General features: G+C 33.7%; 2 protein-coding genes across 2 annotated transcripts; one reads left to right on the forward strand and one right to left on the reverse strand.

The window, feature by feature from the left end:
- Window positions 1-80: 80 nt before the first annotated feature.
- Window positions 81-13,770, forward strand: LOC144855952 (uncharacterized). The gene is made up of 5 exons (XM_078713917.1): window positions 81-203; window positions 4,789-4,923; window positions 11,984-12,185; window positions 12,874-13,031; window positions 13,236-13,770. The coding sequence occupies exons 2-5, from the start codon at window positions 4,867-4,869 to the stop codon at window positions 13,497-13,499; spliced, it is 681 nt and encodes a 226-aa protein (XP_078570043.1). The 5' UTR covers window positions 81-203; window positions 4,789-4,866; the 3' UTR covers window positions 13,500-13,770.
- A 3,883-nt stretch (window positions 13,771-17,653) lies between these two features.
- On the reverse strand, window positions 17,654-25,055 carry LOC144856456 (dipeptidyl peptidase 1-like). Its single transcript, XM_078714472.1, has 5 exons — window positions 24,839-25,055; window positions 21,600-21,876; window positions 21,149-21,307; window positions 20,319-20,569; window positions 17,654-19,072 (listed from the first exon to the last, which is right to left on the reverse strand). Exons 1-5 carry the CDS (start codon window positions 25,002-25,004, stop codon window positions 18,576-18,578), a joined length of 1,350 nt encoding a protein of 449 aa, XP_078570598.1. The 5' UTR covers window positions 25,005-25,055; the 3' UTR covers window positions 17,654-18,575.
- Between the last annotated feature and the right edge of the window lie 63 nt (window positions 25,056-25,118).

Genomic DNA, 25,118 nt, shown 5'->3' on the forward strand with positions numbered 1-25,118 from the left:
TATTGAGTAGAGGGCGCTCTAATGATTAGGAACACCGTAAACAAAACATACCCGTTGTTCTGAGGTTCAAGAAGTTGGCAACAAAGAACACAAAGAACAGTCTAATCGAAAGAAAGGGATATTTAAAATCATTTTCTGATTGGGAAGCACAGACGGTATTTCAGTCTTTCCTGACATCACGTACCACCAAACAACAATATCGGGTAAGAAATTTGATTTTATTTCCACACTGGAAGCTATACTTTTATAGGCCTACAGTAGGCCTACTAATAATGAATAATCGATAAAACATGGCAATAATTATTTTCTTTTTATAATTATTTTAATTACAGTTGGTTATTTATTGTATATGAAACATTTAAGCCGATATTTTTATTTTGAAAGAATTGTATCATGCATTAAGTATGTAACCCTAATGTTAGTGTCTACAATACATCAGCGCTGCAGCTGAGGATGGATGTCCCTGATCATCATTATGTCGAGTATTAGTAAATATCTAAGATGTATTACGTATAGTTGACTTAACTATGGAGTTTTAAAAATGTGTAGGCCTAGGCCTATATCCATTGATTTTAACCAAAATGTCATGCGAGTTTCTTTCGCTTTATACAAAATAGTTTCATTTTGGTTTTGATGAAGCCTATCGTACTTTTTTTCTTTATTACCACTTACGAAATCATGTCAATATCTTAATATTTGAAACATCTCTAAATGTTACGTATGTTTAAACGATTAACATGACGTGAAGTTTTATAAAAAAATTTCCTTATAATAATAAATTTGAATAATGACGGAATAACGTAACATATTGAGTATTATTTTTTACTGCATGATAATTGATATTAACTATATTACTGTTATTAACAACGTAATAGGACCATCGGCATTAGGCCTGATAAAGTAGATTTGTAGCATATTGTTTAGAAATGTGAATATAAACCAAATAATAATACGTCTTTAATGAGGCTATATCGTACATTTTTTTTTATCAAGAAATAAATAAATGTTAATTTTTGAACATCAATAAATGTGAACGTAGGCCTCCTATATTAAAATGATGTCACATTAAATTTAGAATTCCCACACAATAACGTACGGTAACAATTCTTTACTCTGATTAATAATAATAATAATATCAACGTAATAAGACCATCAGTCAGGAGGTCTGCTAAAGTATTTTCTAGGCCTATTGTGTAGAAATGTGAACAAACTAAATAATTGAATTAATGAAACAATGTGACCAGCAATATTTTCAACACCATCTGGTGAGCACGGTAAGTGGCCAGAAACAAAGTTAAAAAAAACAATATATCCGATAAACACAAAGCAAGTCAGAAGCTGGAACAAATGAGACTGTTCAATACAATATCAACACAATCGCTTTAAAAACGAATAATTTAGCAAAGGAAAGGCTCTTGTGTGTGTGTGGGGGGGGGGGGGGGCAGGGGTGGTGGTACACCTCTTGGGGTGTGAGACGAAAACTGTTGAACATGCTGTTATGGGGCGTCGTGCAAGAAATACTTTTGGAATGTGATCCTTACTGCCAACCTCACACTTTAACAATCTTGGAACCGCTTATTAGAGTAGGCCTAACTGGTGTGAACATTTTACAAAAATAAATTTAAGATCGACGACGAAGATCGAAGAGATAGTTACACATGAAAAAGGTTTATTATAGGCCTACACGATGTGAGATACAATCGAGCTCCCACGGGACACCTCGAATTGGATTGAAGACACAGTCGGGGCACGAACATGTACAAAGAGGGGAGTGTGTTAACACAACCAACCCCTATTGAAAGCGGACATGTCTCTCCAATGGGATAGTTTTTGGGTGTCCCCTTAATTTTATTTTTAAAAAGTCTTTAAAACAGAAACAGAAATGAAAAAAATACTAAATTCGTACAATAAACGATTATTATGTCTAAGGCCTAAATTATACTGATTCATTTTTTAGGAATCAAATTAGAAGTAAAATTACTTTTGTCTCATTAGATCCCTAAATATATATTTTTTTTAAATCAAAATAATAGAGATTGATACTGTATTTTTAACTTTCCCATAGTTCTGTACAAAGGACAAGTGGACCGAAAGTATTTCTTTATACCACAAGTCTAATTAAACAGTCTATTGTTAAACTAAATACAATTCAAGCTGAAACAGAGACACCGTGGTTTTATACCGTAAAAGTTCTTTTACTTTCGATTAATAATATTTTACATAATAATTATCAGGAAATTTGCTATTCAAATAGTTTTAACAAAGTAGAACAAACGGGTGACCTTCGCCTTACAAACACTCAGGCCTACCCACATAAATGTACCGATTATAGTTTTGTTAAAAATGCACACAACATTGGTCATACTCTATATTCGTCAATCAAACCAAGACAATTACGGCGATCAAAGGCGTTCCGCTTCATGCGGATAAACAAATAAATATACTGGTAATAAAATTGATATAAAACGGAAATTTAAATAAAATAAGATTTCAAATTTCTTATCAAAGATTGAGGTACGCCTTTGTAAAAAAAAATATAACGAACTCTTGGGCAACATGAGGTGTTATAACGTTTAAAGAATAACACACCCGGTAGCAACAAGTGTAATATTGTAGCCGACTCCGAGCAATATTACGAGGTGTTAACTCTGAAATGAACACTCCCAGGTAGGCCTAAACATGATCTACAATAATCTTATTTCAGGTATAGAATCATACTATAATGTGTATACCAATCATATATTAAAGATATATTATTGTCCCCCTGAAAAAATAATTCTTAAACATTTTTTAAAATATGCCATTTTAATTTCACACAATAGTTACCGTATTCACTTTGACCAAAAATTGGATCGGAAAAAAAATAATTTACCTGTGAAAAAACTGTAATTTAAAGCAAAAAAATTGACTGCCATCCAATGCGTTTTTGGTTGAATTTAACCATTTATTTTGTCATTCTATAAGTGAAAACATTTTTTACTACGAAAATGATTAACTTTATTAAAACTACAAAATAACATATTTAAAATCTGATTTAAATAATCTTCATTTTGTTTTTGGGGGACAATTTGCAGAAGTCATGTGGCATGATATTCGTATAACGACACTGCGAGGACCATTTATCAAAACAATAGCATCTCAAGACCCGAGAGTTGGAACTTCAATTTCAAATATTTTATAAGCATATGCTAATAATACATTAAATAAAATACAATTTTTATTAAATAATAAATGTTCTGGAGTCGTCATGAAGACATTGCATTAAAAGTTTGCAGGAATAAGTTAATTAGGCCTATTTTAATAAACTAGTTTGTGTCACTTCAAACGTGATTTCCCGGCTTTGTGTTTCTGGAACTGCAGAGCGGACGTGGGTTTGGTCTTCTGACCATGGAGCAATTAGGGCCTAGAGATATGTTATCCCAAATCGTGGAAAACGGATGTAAACACTATTGTTAATCAACGGCTGCTAATTTATTTTCTAGTTTTGAACAAAGAAAATGAAATTGACAGAGATCAATTCATTTACGTTTATGACGGAAACCGACAATTTTTTTATGAGACGTGTAAAAAACAAAATGCATTACAAAAAAATAAGTAAATAAATCGATCAGTCAAACCAATCAATCAGCTATCAATTGAATGTTCAACTAGAAAGCCACTCCGAGAGTGCATACCTCCGCCTACTGTAAAATTATCCTACATAAGATTTCTTCGGAAAAAATAATATAATACTTACCCATCTTGTCACGGGTGACCTGTTTCTGAAACGTGACGTTTATCGAAATGACTTCAAAACTGGCACGTATAAAAATGATGAATAACGTCAAAAACGTATAAGAATAACGCAAAATACGTATATATAGGAATAACACCAAATACGTACGTAGGAACACCAAACACGTATGAATAACGTAAAACACATATGAGAATAACGCAAAATACGTATATATAGGAATAACACCAAATACGTACGTAGGAACACTAAACACGTATGAATAACGTAAAACACGTATGAGAATTACGCAAAATACGTATATATAGGAATAACACCAAATACGTACGTAGGAACACTAAACACGTATGAATAACGTAAAACACGTATGAGAATTACGCAAAATACGTATATATAGGAATAACACCAAATACGTACGTAGGAACACCAAACACGTATGAATAACGTAAAACACGTATAAGAATAACGTCGAACAGGTATGGAATAACGCACCAAACAAGTATAAAAATAACACCGAACACGTAATAACGCCAAACAATGATGATGATGAATGCAAACAAATTTTGACCGAAAACAATGTAGATTCTCAAAATATTTTATCTGGTTTCAAATTAATATTGTATAAATATAATTAACTATTCAGTAAACCAGTAGAAATGAACTAATATAGGCTTTTTAGTTCCAATGTTTTTTTGGGTTTGTTTTGGGTACGTGTTGTGTCCGTTGGATATTGTATTCTGCCAACAGAGCAAACAGAATTTCTATGTTTTATTCTTAAAACAAATGACAATAAATGATACTTGATGTATTACCTGGGAAACAATAAACAGACGGGAATTGAGTAATTTACGATTTCGTAAAGGCTTTGTGTAGGTCAAAAGACATTTTTTTATATATATAATTTTTAAAAATATTTTGTCACAACATTTCCTAGCTTAAACAATAACTAGTCTTGGTTCCAGGATTTCGTATTGACATTTTTTCACTTATGTAAATAATCTTTATTTCGTTGTTTAATTTTGTCGTTCTTTTATTTAATTTTCTCATTGTTATAGATTACCGGACAGTACATAACAGCTTTAGAAAGTACCAAAACGGGAGAACGCGAAAACGCAAGGAAGCCAGTCGTGAACATGTCGTTTCTACGTGATCGTTCATTCTTCAGCCCTGTACTCAGTCTTTTTAGAATGGTAAGTGAGGCTTAGAAGTGAAAGCAACATAAGCGGTCCGAGCAACTTACCGCAACTCAAAGTATTGTAGTTGCGTAAAACATATCGACAGTGCGAAAGGGAAGGATACACGTAAAACCCCGGTAAAGCGTTTTTCACACCTGTTCGGGCACGGTTCCGGTCCGGTGACTCGAACGTTAATGTTTCGCTTTCGTAAAAACGAAACATTGACGTTCGATTGGATTTGCCAGCGTGCCGGAACAGGTGTGAAAGACCCTTAAAGCGTACCGTAACTAGCGTAACTGTTCCTTGTAGAGTTGACTTGATTTCCGTCCCATGGAGGCCTACATCAATTATTTTAAATATTAATTAAACTGGATTAAATATTTGGCCGGTTTAATTAATTGTTATATTAAAGGTGTAACTAAGTTCGAGTGCTCAAACGTGAATCCGCTAATTGGCGAAGTCATTTGCTGTTAGATGGATAACTGTATTATGACATTTTAAAACGTTTGAAAATCACTCACTAGGGGGAACTAACAAAGCATCTTGCCCGAAGCACATAGGATTCGTAAGGGTTGAAAGAACGCCTTCCCTCCTTTTCTAGAGACCAGCAGCGAAATTGCTGTGTAGATAGACCTAGCTCATGATAAGTCGGCAGGCATATTATTTCGTCAAGGCTAGGCCTTTTTTTTCTTACTCATAATCACGGTACACTGTAATTTGTCCATGTATACTATTTTAATTTGATCTGAGATTGTGAATAAAGTTATTATTTGTTTAAACCTGTAAACCTCCTGGCAACGCTTGCGACATCTTAACTTATTTGAAGTTTGAAAAAATAGAAAACATGTCAAGACGTCAAACATGATAACAATTATAGGGAATTTCGAGCATCCCTGTTTCTCGTATTTCACACCACGCTATAAGCCACATTTATTTCAATTAGGTTAATTACCCATAGAAGTATAGAAGGAGTTTAATAGGTTTTAACGTTTGTTGAATAAAGCAATCAGATCAACTGCATAGCAGATACAACAAATCCAAAACGTACGTAGGCCTATAATTGGCACGCTGGCCTTCCTTGATCATGCCCATATTTCCATTTTCTCTCAACTTTAAAGGTTCGTTTATAGCCTATAAACGATAACGGATGAAGATAAATCGATATACAAAAGAAAACATCTCATCCTACAAGACACAGATACTGTCGCTACATGACGTCATTTTCTTGTGAAATATTATTTTTATCGAATTATGATGGTTTTCCTATGCCTAAGTCCTAAAATTTATTTTGTTATCTTTAGAAAAAAATTATTATCTATCACTATAAACTGGTCTTAAAATACGAAAGAACCCCGAAACGAGAGTACTACCCATCGCAATTAAAATAAACAAATATATATTTATAAAGCTCACTATGTCGGTCGGTTGTCGGTCGGTAAACACTAACTTGAGCACGCGACTGCAGCAATGTATGGCCTTGTTTAGTTATGTTAGGCCTATACAGTTTATGGATGTACAGTACTACATGAAAGAAATGAGTGAACTACATCATTGAGTAAAAGAACGTTGTAAACCGATTATGAAACTTTCAACTTTTATAAATGCAATCCAAAATATTTTTGATTACCATACAGTTATCTTTTACCTTGAATATTTCTTCCATCTAATATACTGTGTGTATGTTTGTAGGTAGTTGTTTGTATACTAATGTAAATTACTGTTTTAAGTTTTTAACATTTTAGAAATCGATGCTTTAGCACTGAAAGTGTCATTCAGATAAATAATATATAAATATACTGTAAATATTAATTAATTTAAAGGCTGTCCATTTTAAATGGAAAATGGAAGGGGAGAGAGAAACCTGGTTAGGTAGTCGTGACAACCGCATTGTTTCATGAGTCATTTTGTACCCTTAGTGAATCTAGTATTGTGGTCTGTTAATTTTATCGTATAGTAAGAAAACTTGATGGAACCATAATACAAAGAAAAACCAAATACTCAGAGATTTATGCGGTTTTAGCTAAAAAATCAATTTGCTCAAATTATTTCGAAAATCAAAAGCATATTTGTAATTTAACCGGTTCTTGTCTTTTTATAAGTTAAATAATGTTGTTGGTTGTTTTTTTTTTAAAGAAGTGAATAACTTGATTACAACTGCACAATGGCCTATTTAAAGTCTGATTATATTGATAATATACTGATATATAGTTATTACCGTACCAGATAAAACATAGGGCAGACAAAAAGAATAATGTTAAAATTAGATATGGTTACAAATTAAGAATGGACTTTAAAACAATACAAACAAGTTCATTCGTTGACAATGGAACAATGTGCCGAGAATATCCGTTAAGAAAATTAGTTAAAACAGTGGGTACCGGTAATATTTATTATGGAAACCCAATTGTTATTCATCAGATAAGCCACCTAAAATCTTTAAGGAACGGGCCTGATATGCTATTTCCAACCAAAGAACATAATAGTATACACTATCAAACTAATTTTTAGACTCTACAGCTCACTATGTCGGTCGGTCGGTTGGTCGGTCGGTTGGTTGGTCGGTCGGTTGGTCGGTAAACACTAACTTGTGCACGCGACTGCAGCTATGTATGGCCTTGTCCAAATATGGTAGTAAAATGACATTATCGCACATCACATTTTTTGTCACATAAAGTTGTAAAGACAGAGGTACTTTGGAGAGCAGGTCGTTATGATTTTATATTAATTTATTCAGAATGTCTGTTGGACATTAGTGGTCATTAAAATTCCGTGCTGAATACGGATGATCACGTGTTAGATTTACTTGAATGGAAAGAGACCGAACCGTACCGTACTTTTCCAAGAATTCACTGAGGTTTCCTCACATGACGCTTATTTCCTACTGCGATGATACAATTTCACTATCAACGTCAAGCTCCAGTGTGGGTAATCTGTATAGTATCCTAATAAATGTCATAAATACAGTGTCACATGTTACATCTTACAAACCATTCCGATGCATGAGTTCTCACATGTGGCTAACATGCGATCTAAACATTCCTGAGCACATCACATTTTTTGCCTCATAAAATTTGATAGTGTAAAGCTCTGTCTATACACTATCAAACTAATTCGGCAAAAAAAAGTACGATGTGTATAAATATGGACGTACTAATATGACATCATCGTATCCATATAAGGGCACATCACATTTTGTTGTCGCATAAAGTTTGATAGTATAGACAGAGCTTAGGAAAAAAATTAAGAATAGGATAATTGAATTAATTTGCATGCAGCCCAAAGTATTTTTAAATAGTTACACACCAATTGATTTTGATGTATAATCTTAATTGTATTCGAAAGTTTCGTCTACCTCACAGAGAGACTTCGTCAGTGAGGATAGAACTAAATGATATTTGTATACTAATTGAAATCCCTCTTAAGCTCTGTCTACACTTTCAAACTTTATGTGACAAAAACATGTGATGTGCCCAAATATGGACCTGATGATTACATATCACTACCATAATTTGGGCATATCACTACCATGTTTAAGCACATCACATAAACTAGTTTGATAGTGTAAACAGAGCTTAAGCTTATAATAGTAACAATTATGCCATCTCCCTGTCACCATTATCTTATATGTAATCAAGTGATCTTCACATTAACTTTGACCTTTTAAATTAAAGAAAACAGAAGTACAGAGGCCTAACGTTGCCCAATGCTCATACCCATTATATTTAAAATTGAATCGACATGCGCAAATTGATTCTACTAATTTAATTACACCGTTATATCTTAACCGAACGATATCATAGAGTCTTTAGATCTTACTGAATCATTTTAAACAGATATTGCATCAATTAATTTACATTCATTTCCACTATAGGCAGGTTTACTGAGAAATGGAAATTTAAAATTTAGATTTCATTTCCCGTTTTGCTCACAGCATTAATTTTATCGTGATGATAGTTTATTAATGCATTCAAACACAAGTGACAAGTCGTTTCAACTTTTAAACCTAGTAACGCCACCTGTGGCGTTTCCTAGGTCTTTATAAACAACTGAAAAATAAAAGTGCTCAGCGAATAATATAATCAGCGTTCGTAAGGTCGATTTTCTGTTCCTCAATTTAGTTTTTTAAGTTAATGTTCAGGTACAAACAGTATTTTGGTTGTTATTGAAGGCCTTCATATTATATACTGTAGGCCCATATTCTGTGACCAGTAAAAGGAGTGGAGGACCAGTAAAAATGTAATTTTACTGGTCCTTAACGGAGACCCCTGGTAATACATACAGATGAGTGTCGATGCACGGATAGTTACACTGGGGCAGATCCAGGAGGGGTCATGGTGAATCCCCCAACCCACCCTTTATTTTTTAGGAGGTGGGGGAATCGTTTCGTCGAAAACCCATAAAATGTATAAAGGAAAAACCTAGTTTTGGTGTTTGTTTCTTTTCTGATTCGCGACACCTTTATAAAAAATACAGTAAATGTTTATCACATAGTTCTGGAATGAAACTTTTCTAATTTCTCTTGTTTTATGTAAGAAAAATGTATCTGTAACCATTAATCGTCGATCGGTATCGTTCTTTGTTTCGCAGTCTTTATTGTTTTGATGGTCATATTTGCTTAAGTCTGACAATAGGCCTACTCAAGAATACTCGGTACAATTTTGAAACTTGCGAATAAAAATATCGCGAGTTCTGAAGATAAATGGATCCAACAGTAAGTAGTCATTTATAGTTTTGTGAAGAATATGTAACCACGGCCGGTTACGCGCTAAAACCATAACCTGGCCTTGACCCGGCCACGAGTACGTAAAAAAACATTTACTAAATGAATAAATCCTAGTAAGTTCCCCGATTCATAAACGATTCCTGTGGCTATTTTGATAATGATTTGATGAGTATGGAGTAAAAAAAGTACAACAAAATAAAGGAATTTTGCATTATTTGATAGGGGTGTTAACATAATGAAAGTGTTTTGGTAGTGTTTCAGAAAGATTTAATCTTACCCATAATGTATGGTATCGACCGTTTCGGCCTTTGATGAAGCTTGCGGGGAGTTTTTTCTTGGAAAAGTACAGCGATAGGAAAAAGTCTGTTTTCGATCTCATAAACCGATGAGAGGTAATCCGCTATGGACGTAATTCTATAAGTCCTCGAGATTGTTTGTTATAGTTGTTCTTTCTCATGTTTGCGTCAGTGTCTCGTTAGTTATTCATACGTATCTGTAGGCCGAGATCGTCAGACCTGCACAGTTTATTAATCGCATGGGAACACATTTAATGTATGCGCCGCTGATTAACCGTCCACTGGTTGTAAAAAGAGGCCTAAATGTTGATTCTTAGTTTTTCTCTGAAACATTTCAACGTCTCGAAGGAATTGTCGGTTTTTGTAATATAACCAGTTTTGTCGTTTTCCTGTTTTTTTGATGAATGTAACGATTCATAATTGTAACACCTTATCCTGTTTTTGCAATTTTGTGCAGTGCGCAGTAAAGATTAATTATATTGGATATCATATCTCAGTGTTTTGTGAGTAGTTTGATTTCAAATTTAGTAAATAAATGCATGCCTAGTATAATTACTCGTGAATATAGTAAAATGAATATTGTAAATTAATTTTTATTAATATTGTTTTATAACATACTTTACCTTTTAATACATTTTGTTTTATTAAAAGTTTAGTTTTACTAAATGAATGAAAACATATGCTGGCAGATAATGATCATAAAATTAAATAGGCGCCATTTTGAAATCCAAAATTGCGGGAAAAATTGGCCCCCAATTTCAATGAATTCTAGACCTAGACCTAGACTAAAGATTCCAAATCAGCCAAGAACTCAAATTGAGAATTACAATCTCACGAATTGCATTAGGCTTCCCACTATAGGCAATCATTGGCAGAAAATGTCTATATATATAATGTATTTTGCAAACCGAATTCATTTTTCTAGGAAAAGAGAATGCATGCGTTGCATCACACTGACCATGCATTCAAGCATGACTTAATATACGTCATTTATACATTCCGAATTGTTGCTAGGTAAGGTAGCACATTAGAGATAAGTTTACAGTGACAGATCTGGGATTTTGAAATATAGAGAGGGGTGGTCAGGGCTTGATAATGAAATACTGAACTTAACTTCTCCATAACAAAAATGATAATGCAATGCTGAACTTAATCCGATGTCCTATCTATTCGAAATGTAGGGGGGGGGGGGGGGGGTTTTCCTGCTTATTGATTGATTGATTGATTGATCATCATCAAAAATTTAATTTTCGATTTGGATTGTCTTCGTCTGTGGAATCGGTTACCTTTACACATTCGTTCAAGCAAGTCTACTGATGTTTTCAAGAGTGCGCTTAAGACACATTTGCTGTCGGCTGCTTTTGGCAATTTGTAAGATTTAATTTGTTAGCTAGATACCCACATCATTGAGAACACCTGTGAGTTATGTACTGGCCTGTCTATGCACCTTAAATTGCTGGTAAACGGAAGCAGTGATGTGGGTTCGATTTGGTTTTGTTTTTTATTCGGTTTTTGTCAAATTTATCAATAGTATTTAGGTTTAAGGTTAATATGTTTCATGGTTTTCACAAGCGTCTTGAGCACTTTAGTGGATATGTGCGCTGTATAAATCTTATTATTATTATTATTATTAGTGAACAAACTTCAGATATGAGCGTTAATTTAGACTTCTTTCATCTCCCTGATAAAAAAAATCAAAATATTGCAAAAATAATGGTACCGTACAGTTATAACAATACGATATCCTTTCTAAAATATTATACAAATAAAACATACGTAACCGATGTTCTAACAAAATATGATTATACGACAATGGCACGTTTCACTTATGAAAATATAATCGTTTTAAGTTTACTGGTTATATATAATCTGTATTATTGAAATTCTGACTGATGCCCTTTCGCTTAAAAGAAGCCTAGCCCATTTCGTTAGAAAAACAACTGATTCTTTCCCTGGAGAAGTTGTATATAATTTTCTCGAAGGCCTCTTAAATATTTGATGACGGAATACCGTAATATACAATTGTGTTTGAATTGTATCATGTTTATCTTCACAGGTTGGCTTCCATAATTCAAAAACACAAATCAACAAAGTTGCAGAAAAGACAAACGGTGAAATAGCAATTAGCGACATTGAGAATGTTCAACAAAATACGGGTTCGAATCTTACGACTGCATCTGATTTGGAGGAAATGATAACAGAGAATAATAGTGATATACCTTTATGTCGTATATGTCAGGAAAATATGGGGAGCAAAGGTAAGTTTGATTCTTGAAATAAATTCATTTTGATCCCAATTTTCTTGTTCTAATGAAGTACGATAGCTAAATGAGTACAAAATAACAGCATTTACTAGGTCTACGACATTTCGCAAACATTTCGCTTGCTTTTTTATTCTTTCGTTTATTTCTTTTATAAGGATTTTATCTCAATACGAAGTCTTTGGCCTTGTAGGCATATTTACCGTATTTATTTATATATTTTAAGCTTAAACAAAGTTGTAGTAAATTCAGAAAAATAATGTTGACATGGTCCCTTAGGAATAGACAGAGCTGGTTTCGATATGTGTGGCGGTTCTACAGATCGTGAGACCGTTGGTTCGAATCCAATGCTTTTATCATGTCAAACATATTTTGCCTCTCCCTCCGCCCAGGTGTAGAAATGAGTACCCGGCTCGGTCAAGACACAACTATGATTACACAACTGATTAGCTGCATGAGAGTATGTTTCCATACGTGTTTGGTCCAAAAAATGACCGGGGAAATAATATTTACAGCGCTTATAGGTTTCGCATTAGGCACTTTATAGATCCAGGATATTATTCACCGGGTCACAATTTAAAAACAAAAGATCTTGATAATCATAAAGTGAATGGTCGAATTTATACCGTAAGTTCTCGACTATAGGCCTACCATTTATTAACTATATGTTATTTTCATTGTTTAGGAAAAGACAAACTGATATCTCCGTGTGGTTGCGCTGGTTCTTCCAAATATATCCATATTAATTGTCTTCAGAAATGGGCACGAACAAAAGGCTCGAATATATGCGAAATATGCAATAAGCAGTATGATAAAAAATATATGAAGTTTCCACGGTTGACGGTAAGTCATAATTTGATTTTATGTAGTCTTTTTTACCATATTTAATGAGGGTGATCCATCCTGCACTTGTTGATCATTTGGGTTCCCAAATGATGCAATTAGTATGGTACAGGAAAAGGGATGTTAGGCTAAGTGAAAAGGATGTTATGCGAAAATTTAAAGAATAATGTAACTGTTATTCATTGCAACATTTTTATTTTTCAGACATCAGAAGAGAACACACTTATATCAGCTTTAATAATTCTTCTACTTCTTGGTGGGGTGGCAGGCGTCGGTGTATATCTCTTAGTTTCCCACATTCGCGGAACAGGAGGCAACATTACGGACGATATATGGATTTCTCTCAGTCTTGTAACATCTGGCGGAATGGGCCTAGCTCTTTTTATGCCTTGGTTTATTATGTTCATCTGGCGTATATGCTTGAACAGTAAGCGAAGGAGAGAGTTCCCAATGTACATAAACGTTTAACTGGTTAGGCCTACCACATAGCTGTCGGAATACGGAGCATACGTCATAAAGGAGGCCTACACTTACGAATGGTCGATTCGACCTCCCGTCTTCCTATCCGTCCCGTCAAAGAGTTTGATTGTTCAAGGTGAACATTATACCATATTTTCAACTTTTCATATGACTTTCGCAGACAGAATGCATTTTGGGCCGTGTTGTGCAATGAATATTTGATTGTGGATATATTTGACAGAGAAAATGCGTGCTTTTAAATGCACATCACCTTAATTTACAATTATACAATATTTGAGTTATTTTTCGATAACACAACACACTGGATGTGTAGTAATAATAATAATGTAACTTTTGAAAGGTTACACATATCAGGTCAAATAAGTTGTTTTGCGATTAAACAGCCATTGCTGCATCTTTATAAATACTATTTATCAAGTTTTATTATTTATTTTCATTTTAGGCCTATGGATATTATGGTTATTCATTCAATTGAGCGTGCTTTTTAATTTCGGTGAACTTTATTATTCTACATTTGGCTAGGCCTAACTTACTTAGTGATTATTTTTAAACTTTCGAGAGATGGTGAAGATGGCGTTTAACACATTATCGAAAGTGCCTCAGTGGAAGTAATGTTTCCTACAAATATTGCTTATTGTTGTCTTTCTGTACTTATAATAACTTATTCATAATATATTGAATCTATTATTCTGCGCATGCTCATATGTGTCTGAGCGTGCGCAAAACGACTTTTTGAATCCACGGCTGCGTACCGGTGTAATAGAAAATAATTAAGGTAATGAATTATTCATGATTTCTGCCCACGTGCGTACCGGTAGTCGTCAAATCACTACCTGCGTTCAAATAACTTTCGACTTTGCAATTATTGAGTGTCATTCTGCGCGTGTGCACATGTTTCAGAGTGTGCACACCATTATTTTTGACTAGATAGCTTTGCTTTGTGCTACCTTTTGCTATACGTTTGAGACGGGTACATTATTAATGCTTTAATATATTATTGATTACATTAAGTTTGTTTACACTAATACCCTAATACAGGCAGAATATTTGTATGTTGAAAATTCACTGCCGGTCGTAAGGGATCAAAAACAAGTAAAACACAAACGTGTGATTAGTTATTTTTAATTTATAAGTTTAGGAGGCATTACAATCAACAGTATGTTTGGTTACCAAAGGTTGAATAGAAAAGATGTATACTAGTTACCGCAGTAACTGCAGTATGATATCTTTGATATGTCCCTAATAGACAGTAAATGTTTGTGTATTAGTAATTAATATATTTTCTAGGAAAATCATGATTGTAACGAACACTTTTAAAAAGTGTATTATTAACCTGATTGTTCTACATGACCATTGCAGTATGAATCACGCATGTTTAGTTACTTTTTGGAGACATACAAACAATACGTTATGTATACAAGATCAGTTTGAAATGGACCTGACCACAAAAGTTACAGGCCATACAAGCTGGTTTGTGGTGGATATGAACAGTTATAGGCCTACAAGGAGCTTGGGATTGAATTTGAACTCAAAAGTTATAGGCCTAACAAATATGTTTTTGTGATGAATATGAACTCAAAGGTAATAGGCCTAAAAGATGGCTTAGGGTTGAATTTGAACTCAAAAGTTATAGGCCTAACAAACAATGTTTTTGTGATGGGTATGAACTCAAAAGTTATAGGCCTACAAGATGGCTGAATTTGAACTCAAAAGTTATAGGCCTAACAAACAATGTTTTTATGATGGATATGAACTCAAAAGTTGTAGGCCTACAAGATGACTTGGGATCAAACTTCCGATAATCTTCATTGAGAGCTAAGAAATGCAGTTTTCAAAGAATATACATTATTTAAAAATCATTAATTCTTGTAATTAATTAATTATTAATTTAGTAGTTTTTGGGCTATTCAGCAAAGTGTATAATATTATTTAGATAATTGTATCAACTCTATTAATATTTTATGTATTTAATTTTCCTATTCGTGTTATTATTTTAGAGCTGATCATAAAGTAAGTTATGGATACTTTTTATATTATGCATTGTTTCTATAAGTCTTTCCGAACTTTATTGAATTTTATATGGATTTGAAAAATAAATTTTGACCAAAAATGATACGGCTTACTACTACACTGAGGTTTCTTTAATGTGTTTCTACGAAAGCTTATTCATGCCACTACTTGATGAACCTGTCAATAACCGGAAAGATTGAAGGGAAGAGGAGCAGGGTTAGAAAACATGTAATGTGGATGACAAGCCTCATCGATTGGTTGCAAGTTAATGGAATAACGAATCAAGGAGTGGACCTTTTAAAGAAAGCAAGAAGAAGAAAATTGTGGCAGACCATGATCGCCTACGTCCGTAGATATGGCACCTGGTGTGAGGGGGAGAGAGAGAGAGAAAGAGACTTGACTTGACTTGACTAGTAATTCAAAAATAATTTAGTGGCACGAATAGGCTTCCGTTGTTTTCTGCTTGTAAAACAATGCGAATATTATAGGATACGGTATTTTCAGGTTTCGTGTCGTACTAAAACTTGTTGGATAATCACATAATAATAGTCACAAAACGTAATCCTTATGTAGGATGACGTCATGCACTACTATAATTTATGATAAAGATGCATTTATAATAAGGAATAATCGTATACATTATGAATGCAATATACGAGAGTTTGAATAAATAAAATAGTTTGATGAAGCCCCAATCAACGTCGCAAGCGAATTCACCAATCAAAAGCGATGGATCATTCGCACTGTCGCTTGTGATTGGTCAATTCGCTAGTGTTGCTTTACCCACGGACTAATTTATAGGTCCATGCTTTAACAAGTCTCCTGTTGTAATGCTTTACTACGAGGCGCATGCACAAGCCATGTAATTTCCCCTAAATAAACGATTGATACCGTGAGAAAAATACATCAAAGGCAGTTAGTGATGCAATCAGTGTACTCTCCTGAAGGCGTATAAAAATCTATGCATTATTTATATACGTTTTATGTACATGACAGCTGCTTCTCAGAAAATGATTATTATTAAGCATTATACACATCCATGGACGATAAGCAGACGATATTAACCCCTCAATTATTAATATCTTCATTGTAAGGTCGCGCGCAATTACAGCATTATTCAATTTCTAAGAATATCTTGGATTCGTGTCAATAAGTGATGACAGTTTATAATCAAACGGGAACTTCTGATTGATAAGAATTCCTTGAAAAATCTTGTAGACACTAGAGATAGTCTATCAACCATTATCTAAAACGTTTCCTACTAACCGATTTATTATCTTAGCAGTATTATTGAGTGAGACGCCGTTTGCTGCACATTTTGTTGAATGCGTAAAGGCGGTGACCTTTGTAGGCCTACCGTACTCGACCGCGCCCACCTCGACACTAAAATTACAGCTTTGGATATGGTGTAGGCCTATTTTAAGGATTTAAAGATTTTTTTTTTTGTTCTGTGTCATATATTATTTTTTTCATTTTAAATAAGAGTTTTTAGTGTCATAGCCAGTCACAGTACCCTTGGAACCGACGAGACTGACCATCTTTATTTTCCAAAATGTTGGAACAGGAAGAAGAGACCACCACAAAATGTCCATTTCGAGAAACGTAAGAAAAAGTAAGCAATGCATGGCCGAAACGGACATCGGTATCTTTCTAAGAACTTTAAGATTATTTTAATGCATTGCAAAAAAATAAATAAATTCCTACAGTAGATTTAACAAGATGGAATTGAAGAGAGAACTGATGACGTCACAGTTATCAGCATGAGGAACCATGGAGGTAAATCATTTTAAAGGGACACTAAATACAAGAGGGGAAAAGCACCTCATGTTTTGGGGGAATAATTAATAGAAAGGAAGCTAGTTAATTTTTAAATTAAGTCGCGATTTGTACTATAATAATAAATGGCATCGAACCATGGAGGTATAAAAATACCTCCATGATCGAACCGATTGTATTATACAGTAAGTATTATTATGCGATTATTATAAAATGGCCTATTAAAAATATGTTGCCATTGGTGGGTTTCTCCCTCGTTATGTTTTAACATAATCGTAGGGTCAACTATACTCCAATATTACAACAAATAACACACAACACTATCTTATTAGTCTAGTTTTCCAATACAGTATAAATATTTTATTTCTGCATAATATTATATAAACAAATTATTTATTGCAATCACACATTATTATCTAAGTACTGAAAAAAATGTATATATTTGAAATAAAAAAAAGATTACGAAAATAAATCATCAAATTATTAGATTCTGTATTTAATACAATCCTATAGATACTATTGTATTTATAAACAGGTGTTAGTAATCATATATTAGTATTAACATAATACTATACAATATGTAGATTTAATTCCCATTGTGTTAGTCATAATACTGTACTAAGCAAGGGAGATAATTACATAATTATAATTATATATACTATATGCCTATATAGTAGAATTGCTACCAAATTTTTAGATGGCATCTTTCACTAATCTAATCACCCAAGTAGATCTCTTTTTTTTTATTGGAGGTTTGTGGATAACACGATTTTAAATGTACTCCATTGAACTAATGAAACAATTGTTTTTAATTATTTTATTATTTATTTTCATTTTTGTTATCACAACCTTTAGATGTTAAAAAAAAATAAGGGATTTGCTCATAGGAATTTGTGCAATGAAGCAAATATTTTTTTTCAGTAAGATAAAATGTTATATTTTAACCTCATGAAAATGTATGTACCATTGCACTCACTGACATTTGTGCCATATCATAATAGTAGTCATTAGAATTCTGCGGTACTAATTCACTAATATACTAATAGTGCATCATTGGTTATTACAAAAATAATGGAATGTTTATGAAAGAACAAATAAAATTATAGAAAAGTACTGTAGTCTAAAGTGAAGACAACAGGAGATAGAAAAGGCTGTTGGAAAAAATTGAATGGACTTAACAAATTAAGCATGTTTTTAACATAAATTGTAAGACTATGGAATAATAAATGACTAAACGAATTTAATATAGAATTACTATAGTATAAGATTTGGTAGAAATTATGGAATTATTGGGAAGCTATCCAATGCCATGCTTTCAATGCCAACCTCATCAACACCTCGTATGATCTTAAAGTATCCATCCTCACCCCATCCATCTCCCCAGCTGTTCTTCACTGTCCAGTACTTCAAACCAGTAGCTGCATCCGTGCCATAACCAACAACCAATACCGCATGGTTAGTTTCTTCAAATGGGTTGAACTTGTCTTGTAAACCTGTGTGCTGATATATCCCGCTTTTGTATTGAAAGAAATCATTTAGAACGTCAAAACCCACAGCCAGCGGTCCATTCTTCACAAGAGCGATACGCATCAGTGCCTCGTTGCAAGCCCCGTAGAAGCCTCCGACGTACGAATAATCAGAAGCGTAGTAACGCTTGCAGCTGTTTTTAGTGCAAGAACTATCCTTGCCAAGGTAAGGTGTGCAGGACTCCTCAACAACCCCAAAATCCTGTGCGTATTTCCCTGCTATTAAATATGGAAAACCTCCATCACATCCTACAATAAAGACAAAGGATAGGTTGTTCCTTCATAATATCAAAATGACATCACTCAGAAACTGAGTGATGTATTTGGCAAAATATATCAGGGTAAACTATATTCAGAGAGAGAGGGCTCACTACTTTCGGCTTATGTTAAAAGAATACAGAGGGTATGCTATTTAATATTTCAGCTTGAAGATACGTTTTTGTGACATCACCATTATATTAATTTTCCGGGAAAATTACATGTTCTGTAAGAATTACCACCCAACATTCAGGACAATAACTTAAAAAATGAGGACGCTATCATGGCCAACAAACAAACAAAACAAGCACTGTGCTTAGCAAAATAGTCTAGAACTAGACATCAGGTGGGCCTGAGGTTCAGTTGTAAATTTGCTAACACTAAATAAATTTAGTAGTGACTGACAATGAACTAAACTCCAAACAATGACAATGTCCTGATTCTTTCCAAGTGGCATACCAAATAAAATATTGTTTTACAGACATCAAGAGGTCACAAGTTGGAAAAGTGAACTATTTGGACAATTTATAAAAGCATTGCCAAACAAGAGAGGGCCATTAAAAAATTGAACTACCTCAAACTATAGAGGGTGCTCTCAAAAATAAACTTATGCAATCAGCATCTGCAGTAAACAATGGATATATGTTCAAGTACTTTCCAAGCAGGGTAAGTAGAAAATGTGTTTGGGGGGGGGGGGGGGGGTGGGGGGTAGGAACGACAGATAACTGTACACATTTATTGGTATGCTTTTTCCATTAAAAAAAATGATGGGTGAGATTGCATCTTCAGTGAGAGACGGGAGAGCGACTCGAAATGTCAGGAAACTCCTGTGTAATTATCAAGGAGAGTTTAGAAGCCTGTAACAGTCTGCCGATACAATTTATGCTGTTCTGTTCTATCAAATTTGGGTATTGGCCGCTTTTAGAGGTACATTTTCACTTGTTGATCTCCTCCCGTCAATTTTATATTACATTTTTGTTCTTGCCAATGTTCCATTTGAACAATTATACCTTTGAATGAGCCTCTGGTTGTTAGGAAATCTGCATATCAAGCAGAAGCTTCTGAGTTTGAATATCATTTTCTCATTTTTATTGTTTCAAAATTAAAACGTTTTCAGTTTATCTACAGGTGGTTCAGAATTTCTTTTAATGTAAATGTATATCTAAATATATATTTCTATTTTTGTCTTGTGCCTGTGAGAATATTATGAAAATAAATAAAAATAACATCATCTTACCTTGGGCATATTCACTGCAATCAACCACATCCTGAGGTGAAAACACCTTATTTATGGTGTTGTTGGTTGCAATTTTCAACCGTGCTTCTAACATAGCCATAGATGCAAAAGCGAAACAGCTACCACAGCCACCCTGATCGCGAACAGGCGTTACAAAGTTCTGTCCAGCCATGTTTCTCCAGTCGAACTCCATCGGTAACTGGCTAGCAATTTTTGCTACTTCAGGTTTTACTTTTGCCGATGCCAACCGTCTGAAAATACACAAGGGGTTCATGAAACTTGTCATGCATTGATAGGTTATTTTGTGTTAACATTACCAATTATATGTAAACATATTTTACGCATGTAAATAAAACAAACACACAGAGTGTTATTTCTGCATGTACAGAATGGCAAGATTTTACATTTAAACTGCTACAGTCAATAGTATACAAATAATTAATGTTTATGAGTGGAATAGGGTAAATAATTTAATGAGGTGAAAATACAGTTAGAACATTTAATCTTTCACCGCATTAAATTATTTGCCTCATTTCATGAATATAAAACATACATTTGTTTTAAACACACAAGCTTTTAAGGAGAGGCTATTGGCAGAACTCATTCAAAAAGGAAGTGCTCCAATCTTGGCTGTGGAGTATAGAATGCGACCGTAAACAGATAAAACAAAGTTGCAGTTATCCAATTTAATATAATAACAACTCCTTAGGTGTATTATAAAATATTCTAATTCTACTGTATAAAAGATACCTCTCTGTGCATAAATGTCTACATTGTCATACAGTATATATAAATATAATAACTAGGTAAAAGTAAAGAATGTGACTAACTTCCTTGAAGACTTTGAAGATGTTCCTCCAGCACGTCTCACCATTTCTTGAAGAGTATATGTCTCATGTTCTGGGTATGCCGCCGCCTTCCACGAAGACTGCACTGAATTTATCTTCTCTACAAACTCAGGATTGTTTCTATAAAGTCTGGTTTTCTGACTAGAATTTTTTAAAAAAATCATTGTTTTAATAGTTAGCAATTTAGTGACGATAATCTCAATTGGGCAAATATGGAATATAATATTCCTAAGTGAGGGCGGTGTTGCCTTTGTAGATTTGGAACATACTTAACTAAGGGCAGTGTTACCATCAAAGATAATCTAATAAAAATGCTGACAGGAGCATACCTAACAACTGAGGGCGGTGTTGCCTTTGTAGATTTCAAACATACTTAACTAAGGGCAGTGTTACCATCAAAGATAATCTAATAAAAATGCTGACAGGAGCATACCTAACAACTGAGGGCGGTGCTGCTTTCATGCCAGTATAACACGCCCAGTCCTTGCCATCAACATTGTGAACCCACCCTGGCAACGTCTCATTACATACGCTCTGTATTTTGCCAGAAACTTTCTCATATTTTGAAAAAGCAAAGTATTTCTTGTTGTTGATGGTCACTTCAAAGCCTTGGTTGTAGATCATGGTCCAGTGGCCTTGGTGACCATAGTCGAGGTCAATTGCGACATCAGGAAAGAGCAGCTCTATGGACACCTCTTTTACCGATTTTCCTAAAAGATAAAAACAAATAATTTCACCTTACCTGGTAAATAGAAATACTTTAGAATAGCATTTATTATAATAATAATAATTGTAAAAAATGGTCATCTTTGTATACAGTGCAATTTAATATAAAGTCATTCTGAAGTCTTTATAGAATGTATAAGATAATAATAACAACACCAGCCATCCCCCCAACCCCCTTCATTCCTATTTTTATATCAACACAGACAGAGCACACATACGTGACACAGTTGATGTTTACCGACCCAGTCGGAGAGCCGCGTTGGGAAATATGACCGTTATCCCTGAATTTTCGACTTCGCATGACGTCATAAATTTTAGAAGCCCTCTCTCGGCACAGAAGCATCAACGTTTCGCGCGAAAACATTAGCATAAAGTATACGTCATTTAATAGCTGTTTAATAAACATTAGTAGGCGAAAAATTAACCATATATGGTAAGATCAGTTCCTTATATGTTTAAGATGTCGCAGGTCACCTAATTTTCTGAATAATTTGTTGGATTTGTTGTCAGCGACAATTTCTTTCCAAAGTTCGTGTGCGTCCGTCAAAACTGAAGTTTTCTAACAGGTGTTTGTTTACAAATTTTCCATTAGTGGGATTTGCATCCCATACAGTGAATTACCAAAAAACCGACGTATATGGATAGAGTAAGTATCAATAGTCTGTTTTACGTTAAAATTGGCTTGAAACCCTATTTAAGCTTCCTATAGCGAACATTTTAAAAAAGGTCCTCATGTCATATATTGTTACGTCTCGCGGCACTAGTTCCGTCGTGTGTGGTGCATGGTGTGTTGATTGTGGTTGTTGTAGGTGAGTATATGCACGACCTGGTGGATCGTTGTCGTATTATATCGGCCTAGGCCTAGTAACATGTTCTGTTAATAATTTAAATACTTTAGTTACAATTTAGTATTATTAAAGTATCGTTACAATCCTACTCTATATTGAAGATGCATTGGGAAGTTTTAAAAAGATAATTAAGAAAATCGCAGCCTGATACAGGTATAGGCCTACCTATTCTATAGTTAAATATTTAATTATAGTAAAATTATTGACAACTGAGGGGTACAATTTATTTATAATATTAATAATTATTACAATAAACAGACATAAGGAAATTTTGTATTTGCTGCTTTTTCATGGTAGGCCTATATCTGAAAATGTTTTCAGGTTGTTGAATAATTATACTGTATAACGATGCAATGTTTTGTTCATATCATAGTGACAATTATTTAAATAGTTTCATTCATTACATTTCAGCTATTCATTTTCATTTTAGGTTTTTTGTTGGTATCAAGACTCGACGATTTTCTGTCTCGTTCTTCAATATGAGGTTGGACGGTGGAAGCTGTAATGGTTTTCTCGATTTCAATATCATTGCTGCAGCTGATAGTTTTTCATTTTATTCGCTAATAATAATATAACATATACATTCATACGCATTCAAGTTTTAGAAGCGTTTCAGATCAGTCAATGATAAGATATAAATTAAGTTGCAATTGATTGATTGATTTACTTTATTAACCAGAGTCACACAGATACATACAATATAAACATATAAAACAATCATAAAATCAGTACAACCGTAAGACTCACGTAAGTTAATATGATATAGGCCTAGCTAGTTTGTTATGTTTGATGAACAAGGTGCTATTTAAATAAAAGCAAGTTTTTATATACAGTAGTAGTATTTACTATTTATATCAGTATTGTTTGAAAGATATTTGTATTAAAAACTGCTTTTTCACATTCTGTATACGTAAAAAAAAAATTGGTTGCTTGTGTGAAATGCAAGTTTTATCTAATAAAGTAATATTTATATACAAGTGTGACATTTACTGCCAGATACTGAAATACTGAGTACCAACCCATCACTGTAACAATACTCAAGTAAATGATGGACTTATATTTTTATATCTTGGTTTCAGCTGGGCCCATAATTATCTTTTTTATTTTTAAAAACATGACCATATAAAAATACACGTTTGAGTCTCTGAAACAAACATGCCCGATTTTATAAAACATTCCCCATATATAAATTGAAAATGGGTTATTTTTTTTTGTTTTTCCATTTATTGTTTTTTTAACAGTTTTTTATTTGTTCTGGGCCTAGTTTCTCCTTCAGGCTTCTTCAGGCTTCTTCTTGCTTGGTATATGAGCAGAGCTGGGATAGACCTACCACCAGCCTAGACTATACACTCACTAGGGTAGGCCTACCTATCTAATATTAGTATTATATCAGAATTACTCAGCCTAGCTAGGCCTAGAAAATACTATTTTTAGGCCTAGCTAGGCTAGAAATCAAGTAAGTAATTATAGTAGGTAGCCTTTCCTAGCTCAGAAACCAATAGAACAATAATCGGGGAGCAAATTGAAATCTTAGGCCTATGACGTAATACGCCTGCATGAAAACCGTATTGAACACAGACACGATTCGGTCCGGGACGATTCGTACCAGCTTCGTAAAACGTAAACAAAGTTTCAAAATGGCGATTTTTCGATCGAAACAGAACAGAAATGTAGTAGGTTTGGTTTGATTAGTGGGAGTTGCATCCCAAGAAAGCTTAAAATTAGATTTTTATTTTAATAGATAGCTTAATAGTTTATCTTGAAAGGATTTTAAATTCGCTTTGAAACCTTATCTAGAAAATATGAAATTTAATGATTTTTTACCATCATTTAAAAAAAAATTAAAGTAAAAAAGTTTATACATAAAATAATGATATTTCTTGAAACAAAAAATCTGTGGAATTTAGATCACAGTTTTTATCATTATTTAGGCTTGTAGTTCAACTATTGAAATACGTTTATTGATTTCATTTAATATCAAAATTATACCATTTTCTAAGTGTACTAAAATAGCAAAAATTCCAACATTTTCCACGAAGCGCGCCCTCACAATGAATGAAATCAGTGATGCGTTACCAACGCGGCTTTCCGACTGGACCTGGATCTGAACAATTCAAAGTATTATCATGTCCACCTTCGCCGACAGAAAACATCCAAACTCCTACTAAATCATCAAATTTGCAATCTGCTGGTGTATCTGCATTTACTGCTGTAAAGCAATAAATACAAATTACCAACAAAAGTGAGTTTAATAAGGAATACATGTTCTCATCAAACACTACCAAAACTTCCCCGCTAGTGCTACCTCTCCAGTCTATAAAAGACAAGTGGTTTTTAATGCAAAACATGTGACACATATGACGGAGAAATCAGTAATA

Source organism: Antedon bifida, chromosome 11 (assembly GCF_963402885.1).
Source record: "Antedon bifida chromosome 11, ecAntBifi1.1, whole genome shotgun sequence".
In the NCBI taxonomy this organism is placed as follows: domain Eukaryota; kingdom Metazoa; phylum Echinodermata; class Crinoidea; order Comatulida; family Antedonidae; genus Antedon; species Antedon bifida.

Bases quoted from the DNA above. Each gene is read 5' to 3' on its own strand.
- LOC144855952 (XM_078713917.1), top strand. From the start codon at position 4,867: ATGTCGTTTCTACGTGATCGTTCATTCTTCAGCCCTGTACTCAGTCTT. The intron at 12,186-12,873 runs GTAAGTTTGATT...TTCATTGTTTAG, and splicing joins GGAAAATATGGGGAGCAAAG to GAAAAGACAAACTGATATCT. The intron at 13,032-13,235 runs GTAAGTCATAAT...TTTATTTTTCAG, and splicing joins TGAAGTTTCCACGGTTGACG to ACATCAGAAGAGAACACACT.
- LOC144856456 (XM_078714472.1), bottom strand. From the start codon at position 25,004: ATGTATTCCTTATTAAACTCACTTTTGTTGGTAATTTGTATTTATTGC. The intron at 21,877-24,838 runs GTCCAGTCGGAA...TTTATCTTTTAG, and splicing joins TTTGAATTGTTCAGATCCAG to GAAAATCGGTAAAAGAGGTG. The intron at 19,073-20,318 runs GTAAGATGATGT...TCTTTATTGTAG, and splicing joins TTGCAGTGAATATGCCCAAG to GATGTGATGGAGGTTTTCCA.